Source organism: Lipotes vexillifer, unplaced genomic scaffold (genome assembly GCF_000442215.2).
Source record: "Lipotes vexillifer unplaced genomic scaffold, Lipotes_vexillifer_v1.1 scaffold696, whole genome shotgun sequence".
Taxonomy (NCBI): domain Eukaryota; kingdom Metazoa; phylum Chordata; class Mammalia; order Artiodactyla; family Lipotidae; genus Lipotes; species Lipotes vexillifer.
In genome coordinates, this window is record NW_006792928.1 from 209,770 (window position 1) to 223,803 (window position 14,034).

Sequence of the window (14,034 nt, forward strand, 5' to 3'; positions counted from 1 at the left end):
ATATATATATATGGGTGGTCTGATGTTTTCATCTTAAAAAGTGTTAGAAATCAGTGGAATGTAACTGAAATTCAAGCATGGCTCCAAGACGCTGAAGTTTTGGGTTCCCCACCCCAGATTTAACAATCCAGGTAGAGGGAGCTGCTGCTAGAGCATCAGTTCTAACCAGCAGTTCACAAGGTCTTTTCACTCATCTCTCCACGCCCCCCCAGAGCATCCCAGTCACATGATACACTTAAACCAAACCATGCCATTAACATCCAAGAAGGAAAGGACACAGCCACACACTCTAGAGAACACTTCTGAGGACCTCAAGCCCACCCCTCTCTTTTACACATCATCATCCGTCTGTCTCTACTTACAAAGTTTAGGAGCAGTCTGGAGATTAGTTTCTGTTGCTTGTGGCTGAGTGGCTGCCTTGGGTGTTCTCACCTCAGGGTTCCGAGTGGGTGAAGGGAAGGATGGAGCAGTGGATGGCAGGAAAGAAAAAGCGAAAATACGATTCTTCGGGGTTGGTACCACTGAAGGCTCAGAGGACACAACGGCATTGTCAACTTGCACTGTAACTTGAACCTCAGTTTCAGAGTGAGCCCTAGAGACAGGTGAAGTGTATGCCTCAGATGATACCCACACAGCTGAGGCAGCAGTTGGATCCAGAGAAATAATAGGGTCCTGGCCTAACCCTCCGGGGTCAAGGTGAGTGGGAGAGTCATACTCAAAAATCTTGTCCACAAACACCCACTTGAGGCCGGCGATGCAGAGGCAGAGGCTGACTAGGCAAGCCAGAATGGGGACGATGCAGATTTTCTCTGAGTTGAGGCAACCTCTCAGGCGCTCAGCTTCCAGGCAGACACAGCAGGGAACAGCCAGGCCCACGAGCCCCGGGGACCTGCCATCTTCGGTCTGGGTCTCCGGCATGTCTTCTGCTGCCGGAAGCCCATCCAGAGATGGGTCTGCACTGAGCTGAGTGGAGGGGCTGGAGGACCTCTCAGCAGCTGCCTCGGACATGTCTGGGGGATAAATCTCCATCGGCTCACCTCCAGAAGGCCTGGCCTCCCGCACCGTCCATTACCATCCCCCAACCAAATGATACAGCATCTTACAGGGGGAAATCGATAAGTCCTCCAAGTCCAGAGCCATTACCAAAAGCAAGAGGAGTTCAGGAGGAAAGCAGGCAAAGAAGAAAAGAAAGCCTCTAGCAACTACCAAATCAAAGTATATTGTAATTCTTTACTGCTGTTTCTGGGCCACTTTTGCAGTTCTTTTAAATGCTTCTCCAAAGCATCCCGGCTGGTCAAGAAGGACAGAGGCCAAAAGAGAAACCGAGCTGATTTGTTGGTCAGTTAAGTAAACCAGTAGCCCAAACTGAAAGGCATGTTTCTCACCTCGAGCATCTGAAACTGGGGTCTGCTCAGATGGAGAAAACAACTGTCATGCAGGAGAAGTAAAAGCAAAAGCAGGACCAGCGGCGGCGGCGGCGGCGGCAGCAGCGGCGGCGGCAGGAGAGGCAGCAGTGACAGTAGCAACAGCATCCTGTTGTGTTAACGCGACGGCTGAAAGGGGCTGAATCATTACAGAGCAGCAGGTGCCTGCCCTCCGAGCATCACTGCAAACAGTCTCATCGCAGAGGGATCTGAAGGCGAGAGCGCGGCCAGGAGGGGCGGTAACTGCGCTCCCCGCCCTGCCTCCACCCCTCACCCGGCAGCCAACTATTCTTTGTCCTTCCACGAGCGCTCATTCACTTTCTTCCTCTGCGGCTCTTCCCTTCTTCACCGTCTCTCTCCCCTCCTCCTCCAAAAGCGTTCTCTCTCTCTCTCTCTCTCTCTCTCTCTCTCTCTCTCTCTCTCCCTTTCTCTTTCTTTTTCCTCCCTCCTCTCCCACCCGCCTCCCTCCATCCGCACTCTGGGGCTGCCGGCTGGTCTGAGTAAAATCAGTATACCCAGCAACGCGGGACTGCCAGTGACTTCCTATTTTATCCAATTAGAAGGAATAAAGGCCATCAAATCAAAGAGAAGCTGGCAGGCACCAGTCAAGCTTAGTCCCCATGGCCCCCAACCCCGTTCGCCTCCTTCTCTTTTTTTTCCTCCCTATCGAAGCTGCCCCAGTTTTCCACCCCAACCTTGCTTGCTCTAAGTCTTGCTGGCTCTCTTTCCTGCACCCACTGTTGGGTCAGAAAAAGCCAGCGATCGATGCTAGCAATCTAACAAAGCTGGGATGGGGCGCAGGGGGGGAGGGAGGGATGTAGGTGGGACCTTATGGGTTGGACCTGAGGCTTTGGCAAAGTCTGATATCTGACTCCTCCCCAGAGAGGTAAGCTTTTCAACGGCAGTTTCTTCCTGCCTGCTGCTGAGAGATAGCATTCCTTCCCCAGCCCTCTAATAAGTTTTGTACACCAAGAGGACTGTTATTACCTGAATTTTCAACCAACAGCGAGAACATTTTTTTTTTTTCTAACCATGGACAGCTCTGCCTTCAGCCCTTTTTGCAATGACCGGGTTAGACCTGGTGATGCCCAAGCATGAAGTGCTGAGTGTATGTTGGAGGATGGGGTGCTAGGGGAGGGGAGAGAGGTTCATATGTCCCCACTCTGGTCCCCTTTAAATTTCCATTGCCCTGTCCCACTCACAGCAGTCCTGGACTAATGTCCAGCAAACAAGAAATGCTGGTAAGTAAGAGAGCTACAGAGGAAGCAAAGGCTCCCACTTCATCCTGAAATTAGCCTTCACTGTGACTCCACACTGTTGGAGGTTGAATTCCCTGGGCACTGTAATATATACCACATGTCTTCAGCTATAACCGCACTGCAAAGATTAAGAAGAGTTTTCTATAAGAGCGTGCCTTTGGGATTAAGTCTCAGTAGCTTTACCTTACAGATAGTTTCGATGCTGACTTTTTTCTTCTTCCTTTTAAAACAGCAGTGGTTAAAAGACTGGAAGAAATGCACTGTACTTTAAGAGAGTCCAGGCTGCCCTGACCCTCCAGTTCGTTGCGTGTCAGCACACGCGATACGCATCTGAATCTTTAATCCACACTTTACTGTGACTGGACACCTGAATGGTTTCCAAGGAACCATTTTGCTCACATATGTCAACAGGAGTCTTAAAAACTGTCTCTAAATCCATACTACATAACCATCCTGTGAGTCCCAGAAGCAATAAAATTTAGAGCTTAAATCCCGAGAGAATCTGCTTTAAGCACATTATGTTTTGTATAGCACAATCTCCACTGCTTTGAAATATTTTTAAGCTCTGAGTGGGCATGGGATAATATTATCATTTCTTTCTAAACTAAATTAGCCCGTAATTATAAGTCATTTAAAGGGCAGTAATATCTTAAAATGTGTTTGCAGCACTAACAACAATGACAAAAGCCTGAAGCAGTTTGCATAATTGTAATTATGACTCTGACAAACTTATGGGCAAAATGAATTATCCTTAAGTTCATCTCTATATAACCTGCACTTATACACCAGTAACTGGTACTTTAAAATAATTCATATGCCTACTTTCTAGGTTTAACTATTTGATTTTAAAGCAGAGAGATTTTTCTTAAAGATTCTAGCAATGGACATGAAATTTCACATCACAGAATATCTATATGGAGGCAATTACAGTATTCAAACTGAGAGGTATTAAGATTTTAATTATCAATATTCATGTAAATTCTCAAAATCAATATAGGCAAGTAAATATTTGTGCTAAATTAGAATAATTTATAATTCCTTTAGATATCACCCAGGTTAAATCTGTGGTACTTAACTCCTCAATTCTGCCCCAAACCAATATTTCACTCAAGTATAATATACTGGCATTTCACCCACAGCCAAGGTCACCTAGATTTCAAAGACCAAAATGGGCTTCAGGTAGCCCAATCAGGCAGCTAAGAGAAGACACTGAAAACAGTAACCTATAGTTAAGAAGAGTGGTCCTTCACTTGAACCAATAACAACTACTCACCTCACCTCGATCATTAAGAACAGACGTACTCAGCAGACAAAGAAACTACTGGGCACTGCTCTAGTTGTCATATTAAAGGTGACCAACACTTACAAAGGAAAAGAACAGATTATGTAAAGGCTAGGACAGAACTTTGGAGACAGAATCCCGTCGGCTGCCGCAGCTGTTTTTTCCCCCTGGACTACACAAATCAGACTGTGGGATGTGTATGTGTCCCCCCCGGAGATGTAGCCTATGAACACTGTGGCTTCTTGGAGCTAAGATCAGCTTGCAGGGAGCCAGCAACCTATAAAGCTGTTTCCCATCCAACTGGAAGGTAAACCTAATTGAGGAAAGGGAGTAGGACAGGAGGTAAAGAATAAAAGGAATTTTCCATTAGTTCTACCCTTGAGACTACGAGTCAGAAGTTGCCTTTATCCCTTTACCAAATCTCTATAGCAATAAAGAAGTGAGAACAGGGTAGTGTGAATAGGATCAGGGATCAGAATTTCGTCCAATAAAACATGCATGTTTGTAGGAAGAACTGCAAGTACACCTCACTTTAACCCTTTAGGCTCCATCTCCAGTAAAGCTCAGGAACACCCATATTTCCATGTCCCTTTAAAAAATGAACAAAAGACAGATTTCCACTACTTTTTAAAACCACATTACCACCTCCTTCATAACAACAAAAGCTACTTTTATTGAGCTCCACCATTGTGCCAGGCACTCTGCTAGGTTCTCAGCATACATGATTTCTGACCTTCGCTCATCCTGTATAGTACATATTATCTTGAAAATAATTTTTAAAAAATGGACTCAGGCAGCTTAGATAACTTAGCCATGGACATACAGCTCTTAAGCAACAGAACTGAGATTAGAAGAAAAGTCTGACTCATGCTCTTTCTACTGAAAAATACTGTTTCTCGTTCTTTATCAAAAGAAGGCATCTCATTACATATTGCTTATCTATTACTCCAACGGAAAAAATAAGTGAACCAGAAAGTGTAACCATGAAACAGGCATTTTAATTTTACCTTAATGTAGTTGGTAAATGAACTTAAAGGTGCCTAGTTTCCAAAACAAGAGGTTTCTAAAATTCTGCCTAGGGATTTTCAGAAGTTACAAGAATTAAGCATAGGTTTTTAAAATATGATCTATTTACAGTTTCAGTTGAATGAGCTCTTGCACAGTCTCAGTTCCGGGATTTTCCTTGGAAAGCTATTTCAGTTACATATTGCTATGAAACAAATTGCCCTGAAATAGCTTAAAACAACAACCACTGTGTTGTATCTCACTAGCCTGCAGTTTACTGGGTTCAGCCGAGTGATTCTTCTGCTCCATTAGATGTCAGCTGGGGCTGCAATCCGTGGAGGTGTAACTGAGCTGAAACATTCAAGATTCACGCACATGACTGGCAGCTAATGCCACATGGCAGCTGGGAAGACAGCAGGGACTGTTGGATGGTGCACCAACATGTGGCTTCTCCATGTGGCCTGGGCTTCCCACAGCATGGCAGCTGGGTTCTGAGAGGGTGCAGCCCAAGAGGGCGGAAGCGCAAGCTGCAAGTCCTCCTTAAGACTGACTCTGGAAGTGGCACAGGCTATTTCCACTGCATCCTGTTGGCTAAGCAGTCACAGTGCCCGCTGAGATTCAAGGACGGGGGAAATAAATCTTGATGGAGAGTGTGACAAAGAATTTGCGACCACTGTTAATCCACCACGGCAGTAAGGAAGTAAGTGTTAGTAAGTCAACCTGGCTCAAGGAGACTCAGTCATGTAGAATGGAATTCGGCAGAACAAAGTCAGAAGACACGTATTTCTGATACACAATATTCCAGCTTCCTCCTAAGCCAGCTTCAGTGAAAGAAGCGATCCTATCATATCATCCAATAAAAACTACTCAAATTCCTCTGCTAGGCGACAGCTTCTGCATTCATTTTATTTATTTTATTATCAGAAATATTTAGCATAACTCCAGGAGATGAAAGAAGATGACCATAGTATGTAAACTTATTTTCTCTTTTACATTTTGTTTTTGGTGTGTTGGCTATTTCACTCTGAAAACATTTATCTCTGAAAGAGTTTACCCTTGCTCCTTAAGTTTATGGCTGAAAAGTAGAATTTACTTTGTGGCATCTAAAACCATGACGACAGCACTGGTTTCATTTTTGGATTCCAATCTTTGAAGATGACTATGTATAAGTTGTAATGATTTATTCATTTGCTAATGAATTATGAAATCACGATTTTCACAAGAAAGCTTCAGGGCCTAAAAGGATCCCTAGAACTTGCTGCTTCTTATAAGAGGACCAAGTACTCAAATGGATCCGCTATCCTCCTCCTATCCGTCTGGAAATCTTCCCCATCTCACATCTCAGCTCCTCCATGGAGCCCTTCCGTGCTGCCAGGTCACAGACACAGCATTCCTTAACGCTACTTTTATTGGAGCACGTCTTCCGAGGTGTTATTATTATTATTATTATTTTGCGGTACGTGGGCCTCTCACTGTTGTGGCCTCTCCCGTTGCGGAGCACAGGCTCCGGACGCGCAGACTCAGCGGCCATGGCTCAGGGGCCCAGCCGCTCCGGGGCACGAACCCGTGTCCCCTGCATCGGCAGGCGGACTCTCAACCACTGCACCACCAGGGAAACCGGAGGTGTTAATTATTTAACTATGTTATGTATATAGGACTGAAGGATGTAATTTCTTTGAAGGCCAGGAGGTCTATCGGTATCTGGCTGTCCCAAACTAGAGCTCTGCTATCCGTTCAATACATACATTTTGTTTGGTTTTATTTTTAATTGCGATTGAATTACACAGATTACGGCACCTCTAATAAATTGGCAGACTTTTTTCATGTCCATCTATCTATTCAAAATACCCTCTATACTCCCCTCCATTTTTTCAAATCTTTTAATGTCCAGTTCAGATACGCGCTTATCAAATTTTTATAATTGTTCCCAAATACTACGCCTTTTATGAATTTATCTTCATTTAGGGAAACGCTGTTACCCCACCTATGCTTAATTCTCAACTACCACAGATCATTTCAGTGGATGGAAAGTTGGGAATGACCCAACATTTAACTGTTTTTCCTGTAATTCTCTCTTCAACCAAACAGAAAAGTTCTCGGAGGGCAAACCAAGTCCACGTGCTCTTTGATGTTATTCTACATTATCCATAATGCTAAACAGGTGAGATGAAACTCAGGTCACCTTACTGGGCAGGTACTTTTCTGCCCACTCTGAGGATGAGTCAAGGCTCTGATTCTACTTTATTCTTACCCAGTGAAAATTATCTCAGAAAAGACTTTTTGACTTAATTGTGAGAATTATTTTGTGAGGATCTGTACCTAATATTTGTTATTGACTCTGGGTCTGTGTCCTCATTTTGTAACAAGATGATCAATTTACTCTGGCACATTTTGTTCTTTATAAGTTGAGATCCTTTGATCTTCAGCTACAGCTCAAGAGACAGTAAATGATGTCAAAGATGAGGATGTGAGAATTTTATATAGAAAGATGCTTTTATTCAATCTGATGGTTATAATGTGTTTACTTTGAAAGAACCTATTATTTTCTCACTGCCCATAAGTAAAATCATTAGTTATATACAAATGGTTGATTTTGTTTTTAGTTTTACACGTCACCTTTCTTTTACAATTACCCTGAACATGTTTGAAACTAGGTGGAGATGGTGGCTGCACATCATTGTGATAAATGCCAATGAATTGTTCACGGTAAAACGGTCAATTTTATGTTACGTGAATTCCAACTCAATAAAAAAAAAAATTACACTGCACGCTCATCATGGTTTCAGCTTCCCCAACATTTACTGTTAAAAGGAAAACATAGTCTATCTGACCACTTTTACTAGTGGACTGCACTGAAATAATGAGACTTTGTCATGTATAGGTTGCCCTTTCTTCTACAAAATCTTAGTAGGTCCTGTAGCATTGAATCTCTGACAATTATTAATTAACTAAGAACTCTAAATTGATGTTGATGAGGCAACACTGCATCCCAGGGAACTCAGAAGCACAAGATATAATAAATTGATGTGTCATTGAGAGTTTCAATTCAAAAGAAGTTTTATGAGAAAATGAGGAAGACTTATAACTCTAGCTCATTCTATGTACTCAAAATATTATTTCTCATTGCTCAACACCATTCCATTCCCGTATTTAGAATATACCACAAATATGAGCAAAATCTGCCGAGAGAGTGGCAGTTATTTGAACTCTCTGTATTTTCAACACAGTGTGCTTTGTGTTGAAATGTGTGATAAACTCATCGCCGGAATGTAAACTCCGTAAGGGCAACAAGCACTTGTGTCTGTTTGCATCACTATACCCCTACTACCTAGAACATGCCTGGCACACAGAAGGCACTCAGTTAAGTATTATTGAGTTAATGCATCAAAATGGAAACTCTACTAAAGAGGGATGTATAAACTATGGAAAAAATATCTTAAAGACATGGATATGCCATACAGAGTTTTATTTGTGTGAATAAATGCAAATACTATTAAATTACGCTGTGTATGATGGAAAGAAGGAAAATCATCTTTATAGTGACTACTCTGAGGTTATATGGATGGATGGTCATTCATAATGTTTAACAGAGCAATATATGTGGAATCAGTTGACTTGAACAAATATCTTTGCTCTGTTTCATTAATATTCACTACTATAGGTTCACAGCACAAAGCAGCACAGCTAAGAGATAATTTCTGTTTGTTTTATTCTTCAATACTGTGGCAAATGTCACAAAAATCCAAGGGATCATCTGTGTTTTTAAGTGCATGGACATGTATAATCTTATTTAAAGAAAATCATAAAGGCTGTACTTCGGTGAGAAATTAAACATAAGGAAGAAATACCTCTGATAATCAATGCTAATTTAATACAAATTCAGTAAAGTTTCAAAACATGGAAGTTTTTGAACTTGATTTATACTTAGGCACTAGCTATTTGTTTATAGCTCAGTTGCTGGTCACCTGACTCTATAAACTGGTCCCCAGATGAATCAAAAAATGTAGTGTAGAGCACCTCACTCTTACAAATGCCCTAGAAATTTGTTTTTTAAATCTTCTGTTTCAGGTAGAAACTGTTGAGCATGAGGTGGTCCACATGTGAAGGCAGTTATGAATTACTCATAAGAGAGTACCATCTACTCAAGAGATTCTGAAACGTCATATAAAGCCACGTATAAAATAAGCCTTCACAATTTACCTGAAATAAAGGAAGCTTGCGGAAAGGAATGATCTGAATCGTTCTACTTTTAAATACAATCCAAATTTGTAAATCTGAAAAGACTTCAGCCAGAGGAAACGTGTTAACAATACACATTTTCCTTAGAGTCTACACAGTTCTCTCCTTGTTGCTGATCAAAAGAAAAATGTAAAGCTCCACCAAAGGGAAAAAAGGGAGTGACAAAAATATATGCAGTTTCTAGAACTGATTTGGCATTCCAGTGAGCCGTCTAACCCGTGATTCTGTTGTAAGGTCATAAGCTTTACGATACTGATACAAGCGGAAGTATCCTATTTAAAATCAAACGCCAGCTCTATATTTTTCTGCTATTTCTCAGTCCAAGGGGTGGGAACTCTTTCTGCATTGTTGCAATTTTTATTACTTTAAAACTATGAATTTGAAAGTCATAAGACAAAAACATCTTATGATTTGACCTCCCATTCAGAACTTCCTATCATAAATCGTACCATGTATTGCTAGAGTCAGATTTGTTTAAGAATGACTTGTTTCTTTTCTCTCTATCTCTGAAATTATGTGGAGTGAAAGGATGTAGCCTTAATGCAAAGATGAACTGTAATCTCAAGAATAGTCAGATTTCAATTTTTCATTGACTATTGGAGCTGGAACAGCCCTCATCCAGGAATTTTATCTTATATAAGAAGGAAAAAAAAAAAACAAACAAACAGTCTCCGAAGATAAAAATAATCTGCCTGGAGCACCAAAATTAATTTCAAAGTCAAGACTGGAATTCAGGGCTATTGCTTCTCCTCTTTCAACTCATTTCTACAAAGGGAAGCTCTTTAGTTATGTATTAACCATGTAGATATCCTTGAGTTACTGCCAGACAATGGATGGTTTAGATTTTCTATCATTACTGCCACGGGTTATCTCTATAGAAACATCTCACTTTGACCTTTTACTGCAACTGTTTCTACTTGGAAGTTTAATCTATATAATGCTCCCATGACCACTTTTGGTCACAACTCTATTGAATATTCAGACCCTTTTTCTGGAGGTTATTAAGAAACGAATATTCATATTTAGACTCATTCAACAGCATTTCCTCATTAAGGGGACACACAGAATGTGGGCTCTAATCACTTACATGAGAAAGTCCAGAATAAAGAACCTAGAGATCACCATACTAAGTGAAGTAAGTCAGACAGAGAAAGAAAAATATACAACATCACTTATACGTGGAATCTAAAAAGATGATACAAATGAACTTATTTACAAAACAGAGATAGACTTACAGACGTGGAAAACAAACTTATGGTTACCAAAGGGGAAAGTGGGGGAGGGATAAATCAGGAGTTTGGGATTAACATACACACACTACTACGTATAAAACGGATAATCAACAAGGACCTATTGTATAGCACAGGGAACTCTACTCAATATTCTGTAATAACCTATAGGGGAAAAGAATCTGAAAAAGAATGGATATATGTATATGTATAACTGAACCACTTTGCTGTACGCCTGAAACTAACACAGCATTGTAAATCAACTATACTCCAACATAAAAGAAAAATTAAATTAAAAAAAAGAAGGTATAGAATAAAGAAACTTTAGTGAATGGAAGGGAGCTTATCCTCAGGAAAGAAGACTGTCACTGCAAAATAGGGATCAGCCCAGTATTATTGCAATGAATGATTCAAACACATACAATATCAAATGTTGTCAATATCAGAATTGGTGAGCCAGGCTCACATCCCCTTTTAATCTGGAGAATTAGAAGTCTGGGACACAGGAAGGAGTGATTGTCAGGAAAAGGAAAAGGAAGGCTTCTGATGACTGAGTTATACTCTGAAATACGATGACTAGAAAATCCCAGGTCCAAACATGAATACTTATTCCAGAGAAACCTACATTCTATTTGTTGACATAATCCATCACCTATATATTATTTTAAATAATGTAATAAGACATATACCTCATGCATGCTGGAATATTTGGAGGCAACTTACTTGAAATTGCATCAAAAATTAAAAGTTGATTGATAGATAAATGGATACATATTTGATAAAGCAAATATGGCGACTGTTAACACTGTAAAATCTAGAGATTCGGCATACGTTGTTTGCAAGTCATTCAACTTTTCTGTGTGTTTCAAAATTTCATAATGAAATGCTAGAAAAAGTTTAAAAAGACTTTTTCATGGCTGTTTCTGACGACCATATATGTAGTAGGTTTTATTATAAAAACTCCTAAGCCGATGCCAAACCAAACCAAATAATCTACCAATTCCACATTCGGTAACCTGCACTCAATTATTCTCCTTCCTCCACTGCACGACGCCTCCCCACCCACCTTCCCCCACCACACTTACTTTAAGATGAATTCCAAAATTATATCAAGAATATAAGATTCACCATAATTTGAATCATTGTCTAATGACAATGGAGTATCTTTCTACGACAAACCATTAGCTGCTGCAGAAAATCTAAGAGCTTTTCCTGACCCCACCTCCCAGACCATTCATTTATTGAGAAGGGATTTTTTTTTTTTTTAATGTGACACTTCACTCACTAGGGATTGGAACATCTATGAATAACATCAATAGGGAAATTGTACAGTTCATTCTACTGACAAAATCAGAAAGGTTGGACAGTAAACTTCAGTTGGTTGAGAAAAAAAAAAAAAAAGAATCCTTTTATTGTTAACGACACTCCCATCCTGAACACATCTTTTTCAAAGATCAACTGGTCAGTGGACACTGTAAGGCCAAAGGCTCTGGTGTGGAAATTGAGTTTCTCCACTGCTGTATTTCCCACCCAGTTATGCATACACATATTTTATAAAACTATTAAATATTTATGACGCAGTACAAAGCCCCTCTAAAAGCATCTGTATTTAACTAAATCATGTCACTGACAGCAAGAGGCATGCACAGCAATTTAACCTAGCAGGTAAAGCACTTCTTTTACATCTCACTGCAATGCAGAGAGTTTCAACATATGCTTATTTCTGTCCCCACATACCGTCCGTCCGTAAGAAGGGAAAGCTTAACTTAAGTGGTTCAAAGGGCTTTTAGACAGGCTTCTCAAATGAAACATAAATCTTTTGAAGTGTTTCTCAAAAATTCTTTCCTGATGCTTTGCCAGGACTCTGTCACTAGAGGTCAGACAAATAACCCATCCTCAGGTTGTCTCCTTAACCCCAGGTTAAATACCTGGATTTAGCCCCATCTTTTCTTATATCACCACGTCCTTCCAAATGTTTGCCGTAGTCTTATCACTGACTGATGTCAAAGGCATCCAAAAAGTACCCATGTCCAAGTGCATCCCTCTCAGTCTTCCCTTTACCCACAAAAAGACTCCAAGTTTCGTATAAGCATATCAAAAGTTAAATTATTGTCAACCACTCAAATACCTTAATACCAAAGAATCTGTTGAGACAAGTACTACTACTTAAGCATTTTTTAAGATACCTAAGTATTTGGTGATGCAAAAGAAAAGCAGAGAGAGAGCTCTGAAATGAAAAAAAAAAAAGTGCAAGAGAAGGCAAAACATCTTCGGCATCTTAGGCTGAGCTAACTGTACTCGTGGAGACAGAAGGGTTCAAAATAACCTCTGGCTGGTAAAAAATGTGTTGAATGGGTACAAAAATAATTATTTTAGTGATATGTATGCTGTCAAAAAATCAGGGCTAAATGCTTGAGTTGTCCAACTCAAAATGAAATATTACTGTTATTCAGCCAACATACAGCAAGTGATTAGGAAATTTGCTGCTCAGCATTTAAACTAACTTCTTTTCACACTCTGGCAGGTAAACAATGGAAAACCTCAGGATGACCTGCTTCTCAAAAGCAGATGGCAGATTTTAAAGTCGTGGTATTTTATGTAACGAAAGTAACTTACATTTCTAAAGCCCCACAATATATGTTAATTTATCTACATATCCATCCACCCATCCATCCAAAATAATGTTTACTAAAGTGGCCGCTTATGTCCCTGGCATTGTGCTGAGGCTTATAGATTTGGTAGCAAGAAGGTAAAAGAAGTTCCACCCCATAATCTCTCTTTTCTCTGAAGCAGCAAGTGAGGTTATCTGCCGAGAGAGAAGGCATGATTCAAATTTAGTCACCTTGGAAAACAGATGAGAAGGTTGACTGTAAAAAACAGAAGCAGGTCAGACATCGCGGCAAGTATTAGATACACATCAGTCCTTCCTTATTTATAATTCTATCAGGATCCTTACTTCTCCTCTTGAGAATTATATTTTGAAAGTGCAACCAATGGAAGGAGACTTTAAAAAAGTCATCGGAGGGCATTATGCTAAGTGAAATAAGTCAGACAGATAAAGACAGATACTGTATGATATGACTTATACGTGGAATCTAAAAAATACAACAAACTAGTGATTATAACAAAAAAGAAGCAGATTCACAGATATAGAGAAGAAACTAGTGGTTACCAGTGGGGAGAGGGAAGTGGGGAGGGGCAATATAGGGGTAGGGGAGTAAGAGGTACAAACTATTAGATATAAAATAAGCTACAAGGGGAATTCCCTGGTGATCCAGTGGTTAAGACGCCACACTTTCACTGCCGGGGCTTCAATCCCTGGTCAGGGAACTAAGAGCCCACAAGCCCCGTGGTGCAGCCAAAAAAAACAAACAAAAAAAAGCTACAAGGATATATTGTACAACACAGGGGATATAGCCAATATTTTATAATAACGATAAATGGAGTATAACCTTTAAAAATTGTGAATCACTATATTGTACACCTGTAACTTATATAATATTATATTTCAACTATACTTCAATAAAAAATGAATTTTAAAAAGTGCCACTGATGGGTTTCCCTGGTGGCGCAGTGGTTGGGGGTCCGCCTGCCGA

The 14,034-nt window shown here is 40.4% G+C and overlaps 1 protein-coding gene across 5 annotated transcripts in view; it reads right to left on the minus strand.

Annotated features, from left to right (window-relative positions):
* NRG1 (neuregulin 1) overlaps positions 1-14,034 on the minus strand; it is a 219,196-nt gene that overhangs the window by 115,041 nt on the left and 90,121 nt on the right. Inside the window, exon 1 of one of the 5 annotated variants that reach the window (XM_007466135.1) lies at positions 363-1,661. The exons of the other annotated variants lie outside the window; for them this stretch is intronic. Coding sequence (XP_007466197.1) covers positions 363-1,029 — 667 coding nt within the window. The 5' untranslated portion in view covers positions 1,030-1,661. Of the gene's footprint in view, positions 1-362; positions 1,662-14,034 lie in introns of those variants that run through there. 5 annotated transcript variants of the gene reach the window in all.